The sequence below is a fragment of the Rhamphochromis sp. 'chilingali' genome (genome assembly GCF_963969265.1).
Source record: "Rhamphochromis sp. 'chilingali' genome assembly, chromosome: 1".
Lineage (NCBI taxonomy): Eukaryota > Metazoa > Chordata > Actinopteri > Cichliformes > Cichlidae > Rhamphochromis > Rhamphochromis sp. 'chilingali'.
In genome coordinates, this window is record NC_137929.1 from 67,553,061 (window position 1) to 67,574,479 (window position 21,419).

General features: G+C 43.9%; 3 protein-coding genes across 3 annotated transcripts; 1 reads left to right on the forward strand and 2 right to left on the reverse strand.

Annotated features, from left to right (window-relative positions):
• Positions 1–466: 466 nt before the first annotated feature.
• LOC308406386 (C-X-C chemokine receptor type 2-like) lies at positions 467–1,405 on the forward strand (the record flags this gene model as incomplete). The annotated part of the gene is made up of 1 exon (XM_080897368.1): positions 467–1,405. One exon carries the CDS (start codon positions 467–469, stop codon positions 1,403–1,405), a length of 939 nt encoding a protein of 312 aa, XP_080753494.1.
• Positions 1,406–6,437: 5,032 nt separating this feature from the next.
• On the reverse strand, positions 6,438–7,975 carry LOC308407121 (methylglutaconyl-CoA hydratase, mitochondrial-like). The gene is made up of 2 exons (XM_080898580.1): positions 7,864–7,975; positions 6,438–7,371 (listed from the first exon to the last, which is right to left on the reverse strand). Exons 1-2 carry the CDS (start codon positions 7,892–7,894, stop codon positions 6,482–6,484), a joined length of 921 nt encoding a protein of 306 aa, XP_080754706.1. The 5' UTR covers positions 7,895–7,975; the 3' UTR covers positions 6,438–6,481.
• On the reverse strand, positions 7,894–21,102 carry LOC308409896 (myelin-oligodendrocyte glycoprotein-like; the record flags this gene model as incomplete). The annotated part of the gene is made up of 5 exons (XM_080902895.1): positions 7,894–7,913; positions 8,020–8,190; positions 10,868–10,966; positions 11,142–11,483; positions 21,036–21,102. The coding sequence occupies 5 exons, from the start codon at positions 21,100–21,102 to the stop codon at positions 7,894–7,896; spliced, it is 699 nt and encodes a 232-aa protein (XP_080759021.1).
• Positions 21,103–21,419: the final 317 nt, after the last annotated feature.

The window sequence follows — 21,419 nt, forward strand, 5'->3', positions numbered from 1 at the left end:
TCAAAATCAGCATCTTGGTTTTGTGTCTTTTTGAGGGTTAGACAAACAATTAGACTTGGGGCCAGATGTACTAAACTGCTCAATCTATGTCTCACGTATTGTCAAAGCTCATGCAGCTGAATTTTGTAGGTTCACCAGTAAAACGGGTGTTAGCGCACAGCTCATGCGATCACATTGAAAACAGTGTGTGCTGTTCATGGTCCTAAAATTGTTTGATCAGCATCTATCAGAAACTTCAAAGCAAATGAAAACATCACAATGAAAAAGGAGCTGCGATGTCTTGTGCCTGACTTCCAGTCAAGTCTTGATCATTTTCAGGATAAGATCTGAAGTTGGTGTTGTCATCTCTTTATTTTTGTGCATACACTTCCTGTTTGTTTGATTTTTGTTTTTTGCATATTTACTTTTGGCTAAACCGTTGCTTTTATTGCTATGGTTAAAATATCATTGTTTTCTGTCCACAGCCATGTCATTTGTCTATGTCTTTGAAGATGATTTCTTTTGGAACAATTATTCCTATGATTACAACAAATCCAGAGAATCATTCTCTCCAGATCCAGATACCTTAGAATGTGGCTATGAACCTTTGGAACCTACAGCAGTTGTGATCCTGTGCGTCATCTTCACAGTCATCTCTGTATTGGCCATATTCGGAAACCTGCTGGTAGGATGGGTGATCAGAACCAGCCAAGAAATTTTGGCTCCATCAGATGTGTACCTGTTCCAACTGACCATAGCAGATGGACTGCTGGCTTTAACGCTTCAGTTCTGTGTTGCAGCACTAACTCGAGGATGGCTCTTAGGAGACTTCCTTTGCCAACTCCTCCATATCGTCATGGATGCGAACTTCTACACCAGCATCATCTTCCTCACCTGCATTAGCATCGATCGTTACCTTGTGATTGTGCGCGCCAGGGAGACACTGAAGAGTCACCAAAAGATGTGCAGCAGGATCCTCTGCACAGTGGTGTGGGTTCTCGGTTGTGCCCTTGCTCTGCCTACTCTTTCCATTCGCTTTGACATCTCTACCGCATGGAGGCTCACGATTCAGGGGTTCATTCGTGTTTTTGGCTTTTTGGTCCCTGCGATTGTCATGATCTCCTGCTACAGCATCACTGTTTCACGGCTGCTGCTCACTCACGGTTTCCAGAAGCACCGAGCCATGCGGGTGATCGTAACCATCGTGGTTGCGTTTCTGCTCCTCTGGACACCATACCAGATAACCATGGTGATAGACATACTGCTGAGGGCTGATTTGGTACAGCATGACTGTGACACGAGGAGGTCGTTAAACACAGCTTGGGTTGCAACCCACTGCCTGGCTCTGCTGCACAGCTGCATCAACCCATTCCTCTATGTTGCTGCAGAAAAAAAGCTCAGGAAGAAGATGAAGCTGCTTTTTTAGAGAAAAGACAGACGGGCAAGTATGTGACGCTCAAAATTCAGGAGGTCAACATGTCAGTAGATTGATCTGAAGGTCATAGTGATAATAATGCTATTTAAACTATGTTTCTTACTGCCGTTGTTTGTACTGATAACAAATAGCAAATATTGGGAATGATTATATAAAGTCTCTAAATATTTCACACTTGACCTCTGACCTCACGTTTACATTTCACATCAGTCTTTCTTTCAAGTTGACCCCAAAATATGTTATTTTTACCACACTTTAAATTTTAAAGTATGTGTAAAAAGAAGAAAGACAACGAAATGGACATACACAAAATACAACGCTATCCCCTTAAAAGTAAATGTTGCCCAGGGACTGAGCTGCCTTGGCTTAAGTTTGGGCTCCCTGAGTGCTTCTTGCTTATTACTGTCATCATCACTAGTTGTAGTTGTACAAACTATCCAGCAGATGGCAATGAAGACCAAGAAGTTGTATAGACAAATACGTGACATTAAAAAAAATTGAGAAAAAACAAGATTTAAGTGTTTATCATGCAGAATTTTCAGAAACAAATAAGTCATTCGTACACTCACACGCAGTCAACTTCCCGATAAACTTTGTTACTAGCCATTCGCTATGTTGGACCCGGCAGAGTCCCAAATGATCATTATTTGAACTTAAAGACTTGACACCTGCCCTAAATGTGTTTTCAGGCAGAGGATGAACAGAGGTACTGCATAAAGGGTCACTGTATGATAAATCATCACACCAAGTCAATTTACTTAAATGCAGAGCTGATAATGAGCACAGCAAAGTGTACTTAAATAATTTTGTGAGTTTAATTCTTCATTGACTTTAGTTTTGTTTGTTTGTCCGATTCAATGCACACTGTTAGAAAATACTTGTAACAGGCTCTGCAGGCATTTGTTGTCAATTTTAAAGCGACGTTGATAAAATGTTGTATTAATAATTTTGATGTGTGTTTTTTCTGTTTTGTTTTTGGTATATTAATTAAAGGTTCATTTAATTAACATGTTATAGAGCAAGTTATTACATATTAAATCTAAAACCGTACCCAGACGTAGAAAATGGTGTCAGTAGAGAAAGTAGTTCTAGGAAGTAAGTGCATCGCTTTTGTTTATATGCCATGTATGTGCTTAGAGTAGAGAAGTGAAGCGGACATGAAATGTGGGCGTTAAATCATCGTTGTGTCTTTGATTTTCTTTGTTCTTTTCTTTTTGAGTAATCCAGATCAGTCTTTAGATCTGTTATATTTTGCCATTTTGATTTTGCAACTGTTTATTTGTGTATAACCTCTGTCTTTGTGTGTAATAAAATGAAGTAGGTCTATTGAAAGAACTGGTATCGTTTCTGTTTCTGTGAATTCTGATATTTCTGCATTGACTGGTCTGTACATGAGCTCCAAGTCAACAGTACATCTATGCTGTCGTGACCAAATGGCCCCAAAGTCACGTCTGTATTTGTGGTTTTATGGTCTTTATGGTAATCTTAAAGGTAGTCTGAAAAAATGCATTTAAGAAAGCTTTTAAATTATTTAGACACCTTTGCTCTGAGTCATTTTACGAGTACAGCACGAATGCAAACAATATATTCAATAAAAGTATGGGTTTAATGTACATGTACAAGCCACATGTTCAAGATCCACAAAGTTTATTTTCCAGAGCAATGTCATGGAATCCTTTTTATTCAGGAAAGTGATCGTGATTTTTTATTTTACTTTCCCCCCCAGCAAATCACCGGGCTTCGGTGTGCCTATTTGCTGCTGCTGGGTCTTATATAGTTACAATGAATTAAATGAATAATAAATTAAATTTTATGTTCTTTATAGAATTTAATGTAATGTCTCTGGCTTGAGTAGCCAGCACTCGTAGAGATCATTAAACACCCGTTTTTAATTAGCCTGAAGGAGAACTCAAGGCTTAACACTGATAATAACTGATAGCTGCCCTGATATCGGTTATCGCTATATGAGGTTTTAGGTTTTGTCGAGCCAACTACCTCAAAGGAAGCTGGGCTGTGTTGAACTTCCTTCACAGTAGAAATATAACATAGAAAATAATGCATCTTCCAAATTTTGGGGGACGTCCATAAAAATTCACATCTAATGTAAACACAGAAATAGTCAAACATGAGCAACGATTAAGGATCAAAGTTGAAAGGAATTAAACATCATGTTATGTTGATTATGTTGAGATTGGCTGTTATGGATGTAATGCAATGAGGTGTTATTACTGACAGCTTGTTGATGCTGATTCATCTGTCAAAGTTTTATTGTATAGTTTGTGTTGTTTATGTTGTTATTAATGTCCATATAGAACATGTATAATGTCTATATGTAAATCGTAATAGTAATTCATATTTTTATACTTGCGCTTGTTTCATATCCTCTTCTGGTTGAGGATTACAATGACACCCTCTCTCGTCTCCAATTGGACCTTATTGCTGAGATGGTATTTAAACCGCCTTTAAGATAAAGTAGTACCATAATAATTGTAACAATCAGTTTCTTTTGTCCCAGGACACTCTGCTTATAACTCAATCACTTTATTTTCATATTTTTAAGAACTAAATGATTACATTTGACTCCTAAACTAAAACTGTGCTCGCAAGGCAAACACATATCCAGTCATTAGTTTTGTTTATTAAACCCAAATACATAAGTGGATCAAGTATAGTGCTGCTGCTGTTAGTTGAAGAAAAACATTTCATTACTTCTGGAAAACTGAGTTGTTTCCAAACCGTTCTGTTGCTGACTGACCAGGAAAAGTGGTGCTGAGAAGTGGCAAAAAGCAGGACTGATATATTGTTGTTTGACCCATGGAGAGTATAAAACACAGACATAGTCACAGTAATATCTCCCACTGGATTGGGACTCCACATTTTAAACTCTGAATTGTGGCGTTTTGGTCATCACTGTGTCGTGTGGTATTTCTTGAAGCCATAAGTTGCCTTATATCGATGAAAGGCTCGAGATGAAAGCAGAAAGCTCTATTCATAAACTGTATCAGTGAAACATACAGAGACACATATATATTTGTTTTAAGTAATCGTCTAAATACTAGAATTTCAGTCCTGAGATGGTCTGTAAAACACAGATATTAGTAACATTAGCTTGATGAATTCAGGGTTTGTTTGGTATCCTGGATGTTCAGGTTTTTATGTGATGATTTACAGAAGAAAAGTTGCATTTCCAGTAAACTATCAAGGGTCACGTGGGATGGGTGGGTGATCAAAAGTTACATAATATGAAAGGTCTAATTTTTATCAACAGTTTGATGCCACCCCTCATCTTGTAGTGATGATTTTTTCTGGGTAAAAAGAAAACAAAAAATGTGTTAAAACAATCTAATCAGTGGCTGAAATTACTGATGAGACAGAGTGTTCCAGATAGCTATTTTCACCTTTTTTCTAAGAAAAACACTGCAATTCTTCAAGCATCGCTGTAAATACAACTATTTATTGCCCACCAGTACAATAACACACACAGAAAGCTCTCGTGTTCATCAGCTTTTCACAGTCATTTCTGTAAATATTTGAATATTTGTGAATATTTGACAATGTTTGTAGTCTGGCCTCTCTACGCCACTGCAATGGATTTTAAAAAACAATCAAGTTTGTGATTCAAGTGCATCTTTTATGTAAGGGGTTTAACTTAACTATTGCATTAACTCATTGGGTTTAATATATATTTGCTTTTATTTGTATCATATTTGCTTTTATTTTATTTTTTAGCGGGGGCAGATTATTTAACCTTTATATTTTACAGCTCAGTGTATATCAACCCACTAGTCACTTCATTAGGCATGGCTATTCAGCTGCCACACAGCCACACAGTTTTTCAGCCGTGTGTGGTTGTTGGTCCGGATGGTCATGTCACGCGTTTTTATCCTTGTATTTTAGCTCATTTTAATCTTTCAATCTTGCAAACATGGATGTTTTTGGAAAGATGTTATGAAATATTTTAGGGTTTCAAATGGAAATAAATTTTTGTACCAAACTCTCTGTTCTTAGATTATTTTTGAAGACTAAGACTATGGTGACACCAAAACAGACCAAACTGTTTGAAGAGTACGGCCATCACCACCATCAGAATCACCGTCACTGAAGATATAAATACTGAAGCTCAATAAAAATACTAAAATGCCTTTAGTTGATTCAGTTGCCTTAGCTCATTGTAGAGCAATCTCCAACTTTCCTCTTATTTTGGAAGAGTAGTTGTGGTAGATGAGGTCAGGATCTGGAGTGCATACTGACCACTGCTGAAGGTTACGAATGATCTAATCGCCTCTGATAATGGACTCATCTCTGTGGTTGTCCTATAAGAACTCCGAAGCTTTATTTTGGTATTTCCGTTGATCCGTACAATAAATTTGCATATTAGCCTAAACATTTAGGTTTAACATTTAACATTTAGCATTTAGATTTAACATTTAGATTTAGATTTAAATATAATATTTAGATTTAACATTTAGCATTTAGATTTAACATTTAGATTTAGATTTAAATATAATATTTAGATTTAACATTTAGATTTAAATATAATATTTAGATTTAATATTTAACATTTAGATTTAATATTTAGATTTAATATTTAACATTTGATGAAAAGTTACAAATATTTTACTAAATGTTGTAAAAAATTACTCGAAAAAATATGTTTTTGTAAGGTTTTGAGCTAAATGTGGAAAAATGTTGCCGTTAATTTCAGCATGTTTCACTTTACAAACGGCGCCCCATAAGCAGGACACATTTAACTTAGCTGGGTTAGTTTGCTTTGTTTCTCCAAATCTTAATGTGATTAGTTGTAAATTCTTTACTTTACAATTTAAAGCGCCTTGTGGTGACTGCTGTCATAAATTGTCACTATATAAATAAACGTGAATAGAATTAACAAAGTCAGAAAGTGCTTTAGCCTGAAACACCAGCCACAACGACCCCTAAGGTCCAGCTGTCAACTATGATTTAAGGGCTAATGTGTTGACGAGTTTAGTCTGACCCATAATTTATGTTGGAAGCAGTGGAACAGCAGCAGAGCTGAAGGCAGAACTGATCGATTCTGGAACGATGACTTCATTCCCCTTTGTACTGAGGCTGCCTCTTCTCCTTGAAAGCAGACAAGCCTTCCAAACGGTCTTTGGTTGGTATCACCTGGGAATAACAAGCCTCTTCTATTGCCAGACCTGTAGATAAATCCACCTCTATCCCCTGGTTAATTGCCAACTTTGCCATCCTTATTGCAATTGGGCCCTGGGGGTTAATCTCCCGTGCAAGCTCCAGAGCCCTCAAGTAGGCAGCATCTCCACTGTTATTCTGCTCCACAGAATGACTGACAAGACCCATTTGTTGCGCCTGTGTTCCATCAACCACTCGTGCAGCAAAGATGAGCTCCTTGGCAAGAGAGACGCCAATCACCCTAGGGAGACGTTGTGTACCACCTGCTCCAGGAATAATTGCAAGTTTAGTCTCAACTAGTCCCATTTTGGCAGTATTGGAGGAAATTCTGATGTCACAAGCAAGGGCCATTTCCAAGCCTCCTCCTAAGGCAGCACCATCAATTGCAGCAATTGTTGGTACTGGCAGGTTTCCTAGCTCTGTAATAAGGGCTCGTGCTTTGGATACAAATGGTCCCACTTCGCTCTGGTGCATCTTGGCCCTCTCCTTCAGATCTGCACCTGCACAAAATATACCAGGAACCAAACTACATAAAATTACACTGCGCACTTTTTTATTCTTCTTGATGTCCTCCACAGCTTCAAACATCATTTTCACAAGATTTTTGTTTATGGCATTTTTAGCTTTTGGTCGATTTATTCCAACGACGACAATACCGCTGTCTTCTCCGTCCAGGTATCTAACGTGCAGGTCATCCTTTGAGTCGGAGCTGTAGTATCGCGTAACAGCACCGTGACCATTCAGGCGAGGACAAAGCACAGACTCCGCCCCTTCCTCCACCTGACACACTGAAAGGACAACAAACACAACATGAGCTGTACAAAGTGTGATTGGTGTTCACAGAGCAGCATCATGTGACTCTTGTTCTGCACTAAATGAAGCGATGGAGTGGCGCCTCCTTCAGGCAGAGAAACAGCTCATGGAGAGAAATAATTATTAGAGCAAAATCAAGAGTGGAGCTGCAAATAAGGCCGAGAGGAACGCTGCAGAAAACTGTTCATGTGTGAATTCATAATTTCATAGATTTCTTTGAGCACTAAAATCAGAGCTGCTTCTATTTCTAATATGACAGCTGTACATTAGAGCTAGAACACTTTTCCTCCCAAACCCAAATGTTTTGGCTGGAAATCAAATAAAAACCAAAACAGCCACAAACATCAGACATGCTAACACTGTAACATTATTGGATGGAGCCACTGAGACTGAACTGCCATCATGAGTATGTCAGCTGTATCCACAACACCGACCTCTGACATTTGACCTGTATCTACAGCACTGACCTCTGACTTTCAGCTCCACTTGTTTCTTCATCAGGATGTTTCCCTCCCTGCTGTAGACGGTGCAGGTGTAGGTGGAGTTGTCTCCGTCTGTGGGGTATTTCAGGGTCAGACTGATGTCTCCAGGTTCCAGTAAGTTTCTCTTCATCTTCGTTAGACCGTTGTATTTATCGTCCTGTTCTTCAGGTCGGTCAGAGCCGTTCTCATACACGTGGACCTTCCTGTTGTTTGCATCCTTCCACTCCACTTTAGCATCTTTAGGCAGACAAACTGTGGTTTCGCAGATCAGCTGGACAGACTCCACCCCTGAATCCACCTCCACCCAGGGGACTGAGAGGACAACAAAGCACAACATGAGCTGTAGTAACATTTTTTAATAATCATCTGATGGCCTCCTTACAGTAAACCTACCTCTGTACTGCGCCTCAGTGCTGCATTTGATACACCAGAAAGCATTGACAGTAAAGTAATTATGCTGCTGCTGTGGTTTCTGTCATATCCATCTCATAGATTCATGAGGATTCTTCCTCAGTTACAAACGTTAGTCATGGAGTTCCAAAAGGTTCTGTACTGGGACCAGTTCTATTCAAATTATAAATCTTTCTCTTATAATATAAGAAAACAATGTAAACATTTTCACTGATATGCAGATGAAACCCATCCATCCATCTTCATCCGCTTTATCCGAGGCCGGGTCGCGGGGGCAGCAGCCTAAGCAAAGAGGCCCAGACCCCCCTCTCCCCAGCCACCTCCTCCAGCTTATCCGGGGGAATACAAAGGCGTTCCCAGGCCAGCCGAGAGATATAATCTCTCCAGCGTGTCCTGGGTCTGCCCCGGGGCCTCCTCCCGTTGGGACATGCCCGGAACACCTCACCCAGGAGGCGCCCAGGAGACATCCTTGTCAGATGCCCGAACCACCTCAGCTGGCTCCTTTCGATGTGGAGCAGCAGCTGCTCTACTCTGAGCCCCTCCCGGATGGCCGAACTTCTCACCCTATCTCTAAGGGAGAGGCCAGCCACCCTTCGGAGGAAGCTCATTTCCGCCGCTTGTATCCGCGATCTCGTTCTTTCGGTCACTACCCACAGCTTGTGGCCATAGGTGAGGGTAGGGACGTAGATCGACCGGTAAATTGAGAGCTTCGCTTCACTCAGGTCCCTCTTCACCACGACGGACCGGTGCAGCGTCCGCATTACTGCAGCTGCAGCCCCAATCCGTCTGTCGATCTCCGGCTCCCTTCTCCCATCACTCGCGAACAAGACCCCGAGATACTTGAACTCCTCCACTTGGGGCAGGAACTCATCCCCGACCCGGAGTAGGCACTCCACCCTTTTCCGGCTGAGAACCATGGCCTCAGATTTGGAGGTGCTGATCCTCATTCACGCTGCTTCATACTCGGCTGCGAACCGTTCCAGTGCGAGCTGGAGGCCCTCACCTGATGAAGCCAACAGAACCACATCATCTGCAAAAATCAGAGATGAGATTCTGAGGCCACCAAAGCGAAAGCCCTCCGCCACTTGGCTGCGCCTAGAAATCCTGTCCATAAAAATTATGAACAGAACCGGAGACAAAGGGCAGCCCTGGCGGAGCCCATCACGCACCGGGAACGAGTCCGACTTATTGCCGGCAATGCGAACCGAACCAAGCTCTTACAACGGTTGTATAGGGATCGAATGGCCCGTAACAATGGGCCAGACACCCCATACTCCCGCAGCCTTCAAGAACTCGGGGCAGACCTCATCAACAGCTGGGTTGCAGATGAAACCCAGCTTTATTAATCTATGAGAAAAGATAAGAGTTAAACTACCAGCATGTCTTAAAGTCAACAACCTTGATGACCTCCAGTTTTTTTTAAAATTCATACATAATTGATACATAATAATTCTTCTACTCGACCATTAAAACCTGAGAAACAGGGGGATCAATGACTGATACAAAAGGAGGAACATTTACTGTCAGCACATGTTTCCATGGCTGTATCCCAATTCAGGGTCTGCAGCCTTAAAGGCCACATTTTAAGGCCGATTACGTCACATTGACGTGACGAAGGCTGTCCCAATTCAAAGGCTGCTCGAAATGCGGCCCTCAAATTTATCCTTCATTTCCCCGAACTTCAAGGATGTGGCGGTGTAGACTTCGTGGCCCAACATATCCCAGAATGCATAGCGCGGCGATGGGTGTGGATAATTTTGCCGGGAAAAAAAAAAAAACGGCGGATGAGGGGCGCCCGAAGAGTAAACTTTAAGTACTGAATATTATGTCACTTATTTATGTGCAAATGTTTAATAACGAAGAACATTAAAACATTACTGTTGGCCACATGTCGGCAAAGTTATGTGACATTAGTGACGTTTGTACTAACTTGGTTTTAAAGCCTTTGCTTTAAAATATATGCCGTTCAATAGCTGAGCTTAATCTTACAGAGAATGATCAAAGCTCATGTAGAAAGAAACAAACAAATGAACAAAAGATTTTCTCCTTCATTTCTGTCAAACAAAGCTGTATGAAACGTTTCCAGCTGTTAGTATCATGGTTGCTAGGCAACCTGGGCAGCACAACGGAGGCTAGACCGTCCCATTTTACAAGCCTCGCACTTCTGGCCTTAGCGGTCTTTGAGTACGCGGCCCTTGAGGATCGTTGAGGCTGCATACTTTAAGGCTGCAGACCCTGAATTGGGATACAGCCCATGTCAGCCTGCTGTTTACCACCACAGAAGAAGAACAGCTTGTACACATACAGCCTCTGTGTCAGATCAATGCAGTGAAGCACACACACTGTTTAGTAAAGTCATGTTGTGGAGCTGTTTCACTGATCAATGACTGAGTCTGAAGGAGGTTTTCTGACTTCTGGAACAAACCTGGAAGTTTCTCTTCAGCTCTCTGTATCAGCTGTTTGTAACTCTCAACTCTTTCAGCTTCTGGAACAAGTTTGTGTGAGCCACAGTCAAGGAGCCACCAGAGGACACCTGCTAACCATCGGCATTATGGGTAGTGTAGGAGGAGACACTCACCTGACATGAAATAGTGACAGAAATGAAATAAAAGACCTCCAGAAACCACAAGAAGAATCAGGAGAACCAGGAGAGCTTTGGCCCAAGATGGGAACCGTTCTGTGGAGAAACACAAAGAACAACATGACCTTTGACCTCTGACTGAATGTAATGATATATTTTACTGAATATACCTCAAGCCAAGATACTTGTAGTCAACATGTGTTTTCAGCAGTAAAATAATAAAGTTTTATCTGAATGATAAAACCGAGTGATCCGAGTGTTTGTTGCTGACCTTTGACCTGCACCTGTACATCGCCCAGTTTCATGTAGCCATATCTAAGGTCTGTGACGGAGCAGGTGTAGGTGGCGCTGTCAGACAGTTGGAGGTTGGTCAGGTTCAGGCTGAGGTCTCCAGTATCCAGAGCGTCAGTCTTCATGGATGTTCGGCCGCTGTAACGCTGGTTTTGATCTTTCAGTTCGTCTCCTTGAAGCTGACGCTGGTGGACGGTTGGAGGACTGAGGTCGGAGCGACTCCACACCACTGTGGGGTCAGTCAGAGCGAAAGTGTTATACTGACAGGGCAGGATGAACGAGTCCCCCTCATACAGCTCCACAGCTGAGGCATGCTGGGAAACTGAGGACACACAGACAGAGACTCCATGAGTCACTTTGAAGTAAAGATACACCAGGTAGATATTTGTGTTTTTCTTTCCTTTACTTTCTGTACAGTCTCTCACTTCTTATTTTTTATTTTTAGATTCTTTACTTTTTTGTGAATCTGCATGCTCCATGCATGTGTAACAGGTGTATTAAAAAGACCATTTGTATTTCACCAAAGATCCATCCTGTGGTGTTATTTTCATTTGTCAGTCTTGTTTATGGACATGCATATGTATATATATTTATTTTCTGTATTTATATTTTGGGAGCTTTTATTTTCTTTGTGTGACCTTTGACGTCCCACAGAGTCACTTCCTGTTCCGGTTACAGAGCGATTAAACACAGTTAAAGTAATTGAAGTCATTCAAATATTGTTTGTTCCTAGGGATGGGTACCGGTGTCCGGTGCCATGATGGCACCAGTTCTGACATAAACGGTAGTAACCAGACTGAAAAGCAGCGCACATTTCGGTGCTTTATTTCGGTGCTTTTTTTTCCTGAGCTGTGATACACTTCTAGCCAATCATTTTACGTTTCCGAGGATAGTAGGCGGGCCCAGGTACGTACGTTCTTTTAGAGCAGAGCTACAGATTAAAAATGTCCAAGGCGAAGCGGTCAAAAGTCTGGCTGTACTTCACAGCAAAATATGCAAACTCAGCAGCCTGCAACAAGTGCTTTAAGCTGATATTGTGATACTGTCAAAGGAGGTAACACCTCAAATCCGATGAAACACCTGGCGACGCATAGCGTTTTTTTTAAAAGCCGAGAAATGCGCCGTATTTGATAGCTTGCTGCGAGACCTCACACTGAGCACATCTACTGCGGGTGGGTTGCCTGTTATCGGACCCGGAGTTAGCAACATCCCCCAAAAACCCGAAGAGGAGAGTCCTGGCCCCTAGCCCTGCCAGTGTAGCAGAAATGATGAGGATGATGATGGCAGCAGCAGCCGTTCTTCTCTGCGTGAGTAGCTTAATGTTGTTCGCGTGTAATTTACGTTGAGTAGGCTAACCACGTTATTACATTAATGCAGTAAGGTGAACTAGCAAACATCATCATAGCTACATGCGGCTGTCTTCTTGTTTGATGGCAGATACTCCCTTCACCCTGGCCAAAAAGGCTAAAATGACCAAAGAAAAAGTGGAAAACAGTTAAACATGAGAGGTTTTTGGATAAAGTTTGTGTTTTTTCCATTGTTTAAGCACTGCTTCCAGCCAAGAGTGATGCCATATATGCCCCATAGCTGCAGAAAAGGCTAACATTGTTATCTTTTTACAAAAAAAACGCTGAACATGAGAGGTTTTTGGACCAATTTTGTGTTCTCCATTCTTTAAGCACCGGTTTGAGCACCGCCACCGTTTCAAAAGTACCGATTCGGATAAAACCTAAACGATACCCATCCCTATTTGTTCCACTTGTGCATTTTGTCTCACACTGTTACTATATGGTCATGATGCAGTGCATTTTAATTTGTTATATATGTTTATATGTATATTTCATTATTTTAGCAGCTTGATTTATAATGAGGTTTGTTGTGATGTCACACCTCAGTCGGCTAGAGGCCCTGCTGGGGAGAGGTGTGCATGCAGACGTCCAGTCATATGAAGTTGCTGCACTGAATTTGTTTTTATTTGAACAGTTTTGAGAGGATAAACCTGCCTCAGCTGGCAAAGCGAGAGTCAACTCGTCTCGTCTCATAACAAAACACAGAGAACACAGCAATCACAGTGTCAGGCCAGACCACCTACACCTGTCACTGTGCTGCTGGAACACTCACCCAGTGAGGGACAGTAAAGGATATTTCTATTCTTCTCTTTTTTAAGTTCTTTTTTTTAATTGTAAAGGTTTAATAAATATTCAAGTGTTGATTTTCTCTGTTTCTGCGCTTTGGATGTTTTGGAATAACCTTCCTCTCCATATTAGACAGGCTACATCAGTGCAAGTCTTTATTAAAAAGCTATTTTTATTCCCCCGCTTTTAATTCTGTGGGTAACTGATATTATTATTTTTTTTTTTTATTATTCATTCATTCATTTCTTTCTTTTTTTTATTTTATTTTATTGCTATGTCTGATTTTATTACTATGTGCATACAGTGTTGGGGAGTAACTGAATACATGTACCGCCGTTACGTATTTAAAATACAAAATATGAGTAACTGTATTCCGTTACAGTTACCGTTTAAAAAGGTGGTATTTAGAATACAGTTACTTTGTTGAAATAAATGGATTACACTGCGGTACTTTCCTGTTTCATATTGTGGCGGGTCAGGACTGTTTGGGTTTTGTTTGACAGCTACGTTCTGTTGTTCCAGGTGGCGGCGTTATGGTTGCCATGGTTACAGGGTGACGCTCTCTCTCTGCGTGTTTCCTGGGTGAGAGAGGCCTTTCTGTTGTTGTTGTGCTAAGCTAACAGGCAGAATGTTACAGGCATAGCTCTAAAGAATGTAGCATCATGGGCAGTGTAGTCCGTGCTGCAGGGAGAATGGACTGCCATACCCGTTATGTGTCTGTGAGCGCGAGGAGGGAGAAAAAGGAAAAGTAGAGCTGTCATCGAGCAGAAACGGGAGCTGGAAGCATGTAAATATAATAATAACTACTGCAGCCAAGAAGAGAGCCTGACGAGCCCAGTTGTAAGTAAGCTATTAAGACTCGACTGTACGCTGTGTTCGTGTTTTCCTCCAAAAACAACAAGTTCCATTGGAGCAGCCTTTCAACACCTCTCTCTGTCTCTCGCAAGCAAAGTTGACCCACACAACAAAGTAAAGCTAGTTTGAGCCCGACACGAACCCGACATATTAGCCAGAGGTCCCTTTACTATGGTTCGGAGCCGCGGACCTTCAGTAACAGTAATAAATCACAGCAATAGGACATTCATGTAGTTGTAAAAGCATGATAATATATTAAGTAATCCAAAGTATTCAGAATACGTTCCAGAATACATTTTGGGGCATGCATTCTGTATTCTGTAATGGAATACATTTTAAAAATAACCTTCCCAACACTGTGTGCATATTAGTATTGTACAGCACTTTGGTCTACCAGGTGTGTTTTTAAAGTGCTATATAAATAAATAAATGATGATGATGATGATTTTAGCATTTACGTGTTGAAAAAAGCCAAAAAACAATCAAACATATTGAAACTCATTGTTTTTGTTTTTTAAAGCTTCTTGAAGATGGCCTGTTGTGCCATGTCAACAACCTCATTCAGGTTTGTAACTGAGCTCCGTGTGTGGGAAAACCCTGAATCACTGAGTTCATCATGAGTACTCAGTTATAATATCAGTGCAGGCACGGGTGAGATAACCAGGTCCTGCTGTTATAAGTGTAAGTGTCACAGAAATGGCTTATGTATAAAGAAGTTTAATAGATGGCTCCAGCAGTTAAAATGTTCCTGCTTGTACATTTCTGTGGACAATATTGTAAAGGTGTGTTTATCTTGTCACAAAGAACAAGTTTTGTTACACCGCTATTGTTGGATGATTGTTGGTATTTGTGTTGCCCTCATGTCTCACACTGCTCTGATCAGCCAGTATTTTTTTTTTTTTTTTTTTTAAGTGACATCAGAAACAGCAGCATGTGACATCACGTGATGGCGGAGCTTCAGTTCATCCTTTGTCATTTTTTTTTTTTTTTTTTTTTTTTTTTTTTTTTTTATAGGACAGGGGGAAAGAATGAAAGAAAGAGGGGGAGAGAAAGAAAGAAAACCAAAGGGGAGAAGAGACGGTGAGAAGGGGGGGAAGAGAGAAGAAAAAATAAAAAATAAAACAAACAACAAAAAAAACTCCTGGGTCACCTGTATGGAGAAAAAAAACAAACAAACAGAGGAGACAGCAAACAACAAAGAGCAACATAATAATAGAGAAAAAAAAGCACCATCACAATAAACTAGCTAGTCATAGATATCAATAGTTACTAAATAATAGACGATATTGTTCAGCACACAAGATAGACAGCGCACAGTGTGCTTTGAGGCAGCAGCCAAGAAAGCTTTAGTCCGCGTCTGTGAATACCCATGTGTACACCTGTGTGCATGCTTGCATTCCAAAGGTTTCTCCATGTAATGATCTGCTAGGGAGTGTGGGGAGCCACAGCCCTGTCCTTTATGGTATCAAGCGGGTATGGAGGAGATCAAAACTCCAGACATCCAGAGGCCCCCAGAACACAAGAGACCAAGGAAGACCCACAGAGGGGCAGCTGCGCCACTGTCCCAGTAAGAGCTGAGGAGAGTCCCAGATGAGGGGTCATTCAGCAGCCGCGGAGCAGAAGCCAGGGGGAGTTGCAGTGATGCGCCCGTGGGCTCCGCCGGCAGCCAGCCGCGCCTGAGTGACCGAGCCCCAGGCCGAGAGGCCGGGGGCACCCCACCTCCGAAATGGCCCGAGCGAGCCCCAATAAGCGGCCGCCAAGGAGTGAGCCGGTGTGTACCCGGACGCCCACCCCCAGATACAAAGAACCACCAACGCACCGACACCTGAGGGAGTCCGCCACCGGCAGGGGAAGTGGTGGTGGGTGGAGATAGGCCTCCAAACCTTGGAAGGCCCGAGATGTCCCCAGAGAGGTGGCGTTTGATACCCAACCTGACATATAGACACAAACATACAGGCACACACAGACACAAACATCCATTCCCACCCTCATGCTCTCATGTGCACTTCACACTCAACCGACGTGGAGACAGACATAAAGAGACGCTGTATACGCGATCACACTCCCCAAGCGTACTCTACCAACCGGGTCTAGGTACCCTTGCCCCTGGAGGGGGGAACTGCACCCAGACCCAGGTGGTGTTACCCTTTTCCCTACGGTGGGGAGAGGCAGACCGCCCCGACTCCGCAGGAGCAGGGAGGCCCCACACCCCAGACCGCAGCCGGACGGCCAACTCCTCCTAGCCCCCCCCCCGCTCCAGCAGGCCGCAGAGAACGGGGGTGAGAGAAGACTCCAAACCTCCCTCCACCCGCTCATAGTAGTGTTGACGCATGTGTGTTCTAAGGTGCAATTAAAACCCAGGAGGGCATGGAGCTACCTGCCAGAGAGCAGCAGGTAAGCGCATAGTCCCTCCTGTTGGCCCTCAATGTCTACATGTATTTAAAATTGAGAGGTGGGCAACGATGCCAGGGGTGAGGTGTACACCCTGATGGTAACTTGGACTCCGTGTATTGTGCCCACCCCCAAGATCCTATATGTATGTGTAATGAGGGTGTGAGTAATGTGAATGTCTAAGTTGTGGGATAAAATTTAGGCAGAGGCAGCCAGAAGGGGACAGGGGGGGGGGGGGGGGTAGCCTCCTCTGCATCCTGGTGACATACCCCTACTCCAAGGCCCTGCATGTGTGGGTGGTTGTGGTGGAGCGGGAGGAGGGAGGCAGCTGGAGATGGGGAGGGAAGGAAGGGAGGGGCAGTGACCCCTCCCTGGGGCCAGCTCCCCCGCTGACCCCAGTAGGCACTCCCACACTCCGCGACCAGCCAGGGAAAAGGGGGCCCAGGCCCATCCAGACCGGGGCCCAGCGCAGCAGCGCCCCCCTGCCCCACGGAGCCCGGGACAGTCCACCCAGCCCCACCACAGAGAAAACTGCACCCACCCCACCATCCACTCGTCTTCCAGACTACATGAGACAATAGACGCCCAGGCTGAGATCTTCCTCCACCTCTCCTGTATCTCCCCCTCCTGCAGAGAGTTCCTGAGGGGAGGAAAGCTCCTGCAAGGTGTAACAATCTCCCCCACCGGTTGAAGAGCCCCACAGGCGACTCGACACACCGGCGGCACCCTGCGCCAGGGATGGGCTCCCGTGCACCCACCCGCCCACAACCCCGGCAACACATAAACCAGGACCCAAGGCCCCGAGGCCCAGCCAGGGCCCCGGCCCAGAGATGGAGTGCCCCCAGACCCTCACGCCCATCCCGGACCCACCCAGGGGCAGACAGGCTACCAGGTCAGTAACCCACGTCCATCATCACAGACCCTCCCCTAGCCCCGCTGCACGTAGCCACGAGGAAATAGTCAGAAAAGAGCCCCCAACCGGACATGACCGCTACCCCGGGTTGAGCCCCCCAAGGAAGATGCCTCCGGGGAACCCCCCGACGCCCTAAGCCTGTCCCTGCCCCCACACCAATCACAACATTGAAGGCGGGACCAAACTATGACCCCCCACCCCCACTAGGTGATGGAGCCGATCAAAGGAGCCCAGAGCAACTGATCTGATGTGGTGGCCGAGGCTGTATCAAGACTAATGTAATCTAATAGATAATTTCTATATTGGTTAGAATTAAGATTGTTTTTATTTTTCCAGTTCATGAGGACAGTTTTCTTGGCTATGCATAGGGCAGTGAAAACCATGTGGGCTATATTGTTTTCTGAAGTGACATTATCTAAGCTGCCCAACAAACATAGTTAAGTCCTCTTTGTTTCTTGTGGGTCGGCTCACTTTGATTGTGTTGAGCAGTTAGTTTGGAGTGAAGTTGTTTGAGTTCAGTTCTGATCAGCTGACCTCTCTGAGGCCCCGTGTCACTTACTGTTGGATATTTGTGCATTTCTGGCTCAATAAAAGACACTTTTTCCCAAAATGGCCGCTGTGTTCTCACGTCTGAGCGGCTCGCTCCATCACACTCGCTCACGCCCCAAAACATGAATGTGATATAAGCGTGCCCTGAAAGCTGAATACAGCTCCATACAGCAGTGTGGAGAATATGACAATGAGCTCAGACAGTCAAAGATTCTTTTCTATGGATGGTTTTCAGGAGACGTTTGGTCCCTGCAGGACCAGCACGTTGTAGCACCTCACAAGTGTAGATACTGTAGGTGCAGTGAATGTTTAAATCAGGGGTCCCCAATCCCAGTCCACGAGGGCCGGTGTCCCTGCAGGTTTTAGATATCACCCTGGGTCAACACAGCTGAATCACATGATTAGTTCATTACCAGGCCTCTGGAGAACTACAAGACTGATGTTGACTGTATCCCAATTCAGGGTCTGCAGCCTTAAAGTACGCATTTCAAGGCCGATTACGTCACAGCGGCGCGCCGAAGGCTGTCCCAATTCAAAGGCTGCTCGAAATGCGGCCCTGAAATGCGGATGAGGGGCGCCCGAAGAGTAAACTTTAAGTACTGAATATTATGTCACTTATTTATGTGCAAATGTTTAATAACGAAGAACATTAAAACATTACTGTTGGCCACATGTCGGCAAAGTTATGTGACATTAGTGACGTTTGTACTAACTTGGTTTTAAAGCCTTTGCTTTAAAATATACGCCGTTCAATAGCTGAGCTTAATCTTACAGAGAATGATCAAAGCTCATGTAGAAACAAAAACAAATGAACAAAAGATTTTCTCCTTCATTTCTGTCACACAAAGCTGTATGACACGTTTCCAGCTGTTAGTATCATGGTTGCTAGGCAACCTGGGCAGCGCAACGGAGGCTAGACCGTCCCATTTCACAAGCCTCGCACTTCCGGCCTTAGCGGTCTATAAGTACGCGGCCCTTGAGGATCGTTGAGGCTGCGTACTTTGAGGCTGCGTACTTTAAGGCTGCAGACCCTGAATTGGGATACAGCCGTTGAGAAGGTAATTTATCCATTTAAATCAGCTGTGATGGATCAAGGACACATCTAAAACCTGCAGGGACACCGGCCCTCATGGACTGGGATTGGGGACCCCTGCTTTAAATTGCACTGATTAGAATATACTGGACATTCAATGCTAAGATTCAGCACACTGTTTTAGAGGCTGGGATTTGGTGAATTCTTTATTCATCATAAATGATGAATCCTTTGATCATGATTTATGTCCAGTTGAGAATGAATCTGTGCACTCACATATTAAATGAACTGAAAACAGTAGTGTGATCTTCCTATAAGGAATGTGTCATGATCCTGGGTCGTTGACCCAGCGTTTTGTGTTTCTTTTTGGGTTCATCTTGTGTTTGGTGTTTATTCTGATTCTGTATTAATTCTTTGGGTTGGTTGTCGTGTTTATTATCCCTACCTGTGTCTCCCCTCTGTGCTCCGTTCAGGTCCCTGTGTTTTTGTTGCAAAACAGTCTGGGTGTTTCCGGTTTTATTTTGTAGGTCTGCCTCTCGTTATGCCCATTAGTTCCAGCTGTGTCCCCTCCTGTGTGCCATGTCTGATTACCTGGTGTGTGTATTTATACACTCAACAAAAATATAAACGCAACACCTTTGTTACTGCTCCCATTCCCCATGGGATGGACGTAGAGACCTAAAATTCATTCCAGATACACAATATAACCATCCCTCCCAAACAGTGGTCACAAATCAGTCCAAATGTGTGGTAGTGGGCACATCTGCTATATTGAGATAATCCATCCCACCTCACAGGTGTGCCACATCAGGATGCTGATCTGACATCATGAGTAGTGCACAGGTGTACCTCAGACTGCCCACAACAAAAGGCTACCCTGGAATGTGCAGTTTTGTCTCACAGCAAAATGCCACAGATGCCACAAGCAATGAGGGAGCGTGCAATTGGCATGCTGACAGCAGGAATGTCAACCAGATCTGTCGCCCGTACATTGAATGTTCATTTCTCAACCATAAGCCGTCTCCACAGGCGTTTCAGAGAATATGGCAGCACATCCAACCGGCCTCACAACCGCAGACCTCGTGTAACCACACCAGCCCAGGACCTCCACATCCAGCAGGTTCACCTCCAAGATCGTCTGAGACCAGCCACCCAGACAGCTGCTGGAACAATTGGTTTGCACAACCAAACAATTTCTGCACAAACTGTCAGAAACCGTCTCAGGGACGCTCAACTGCATGCCCGTCGTCCTCATCGGGGTCTTGACCTGACTCCAGCTCGTCGCCGTAACAGACTTGTGTGGGCAAATGCTCACATTCGATGGCGTCTGGCACGTTGGAGAGGTGTGCGCTTCACGGATGAATCATGGTTCACATTGTTCAGGGCAGATGGCAGCTGAGAATGTCCCAGTTCTTGCATGGCCAGCATACTCACCGGACATGTCACCCATTGAGCATGTTCGGGATGTGCTTGACCGGCGTATACGACAGCGTGTACCAGTTCCCACGAATATCCAACAACCTCGCACAGCCATTGAAGTGGAGTGGACCAACATTCCACAGGCCACAATTGACAATCTGATAGACTCCATGCGACGATGTGTTGCACTGCATGAGGCAAATGGTGGTCACACCAGATACTGACCGGTTCTGGGTCCCCAGACCCCCAATAGCGCAAAAAACTGCACATTCCAGGGTGGCCTTTTGTTGTGGGCAGTCTGAGGTACACCTGTGCACTACTCATGATGTCAGATCAGCATCCTGATGTGGCACACCTGTGAGGTGGGATGGATTATCTCAATATAGCAGATGTGCCCACTACCACACATTTGGACTGATTTGTGACCACTGTTTGGGAGGGATGGTTATATTGTGTATCTGGAATGAATTTTAGGTCTCTACGTCCATCCCATGGGGAATGGGAGCAGTAACAAAGGTGTTGCGTTTATATTTTTGTTGAGTGTAGTTCTTGTGGCGTAGTCTGTGTTTCTCTGTGAACCTCCCGTGTAGTCTGCACTGTTCCATGTTTCTTCGTGTCTCTCTGCTCCTCGCTTCATGTCCTCCATTTTGCATTAGTTTTCACAGTTTAGGTTTATGTTCGGTTCTGCCCACACCTTGGTTTTGTGCACTGTAAATAAAACCCACTTGCACCTCCGCCATTGTCTGCTATTGGATCCTCCTGTCTCCTTTTTCCTCCACACGACTGCCGCCCCAGCCGTGACAGAATGAGAGAACTGACAGCTGTTATTTTAATCAGCCTGTCTCAGTTGTTTTAACTGTAAGTATCATAAAGTAATGTGGTAACATCTGGACTGACGAGTTTACTGTCAGCATTTTAATCGCTAGTTTAAAGGCTGTGGGCTGCAGCCGTTGCTCTAACACT

Coding starts and splice junctions, on each gene's coding strand:
- LOC308407121 (XM_080898580.1), bottom strand. CDS start 7,894: ATGAAGAAACAAGTGGAGCTGAAAGTCAGAG. Junction 7,372..7,863: donor AGTGGAGCTGAAAGTCAGAG/GTCAGTGCTGTA, acceptor TTGTCCTTTCAG/TGTGTCAGGTGGAGGAAGGG.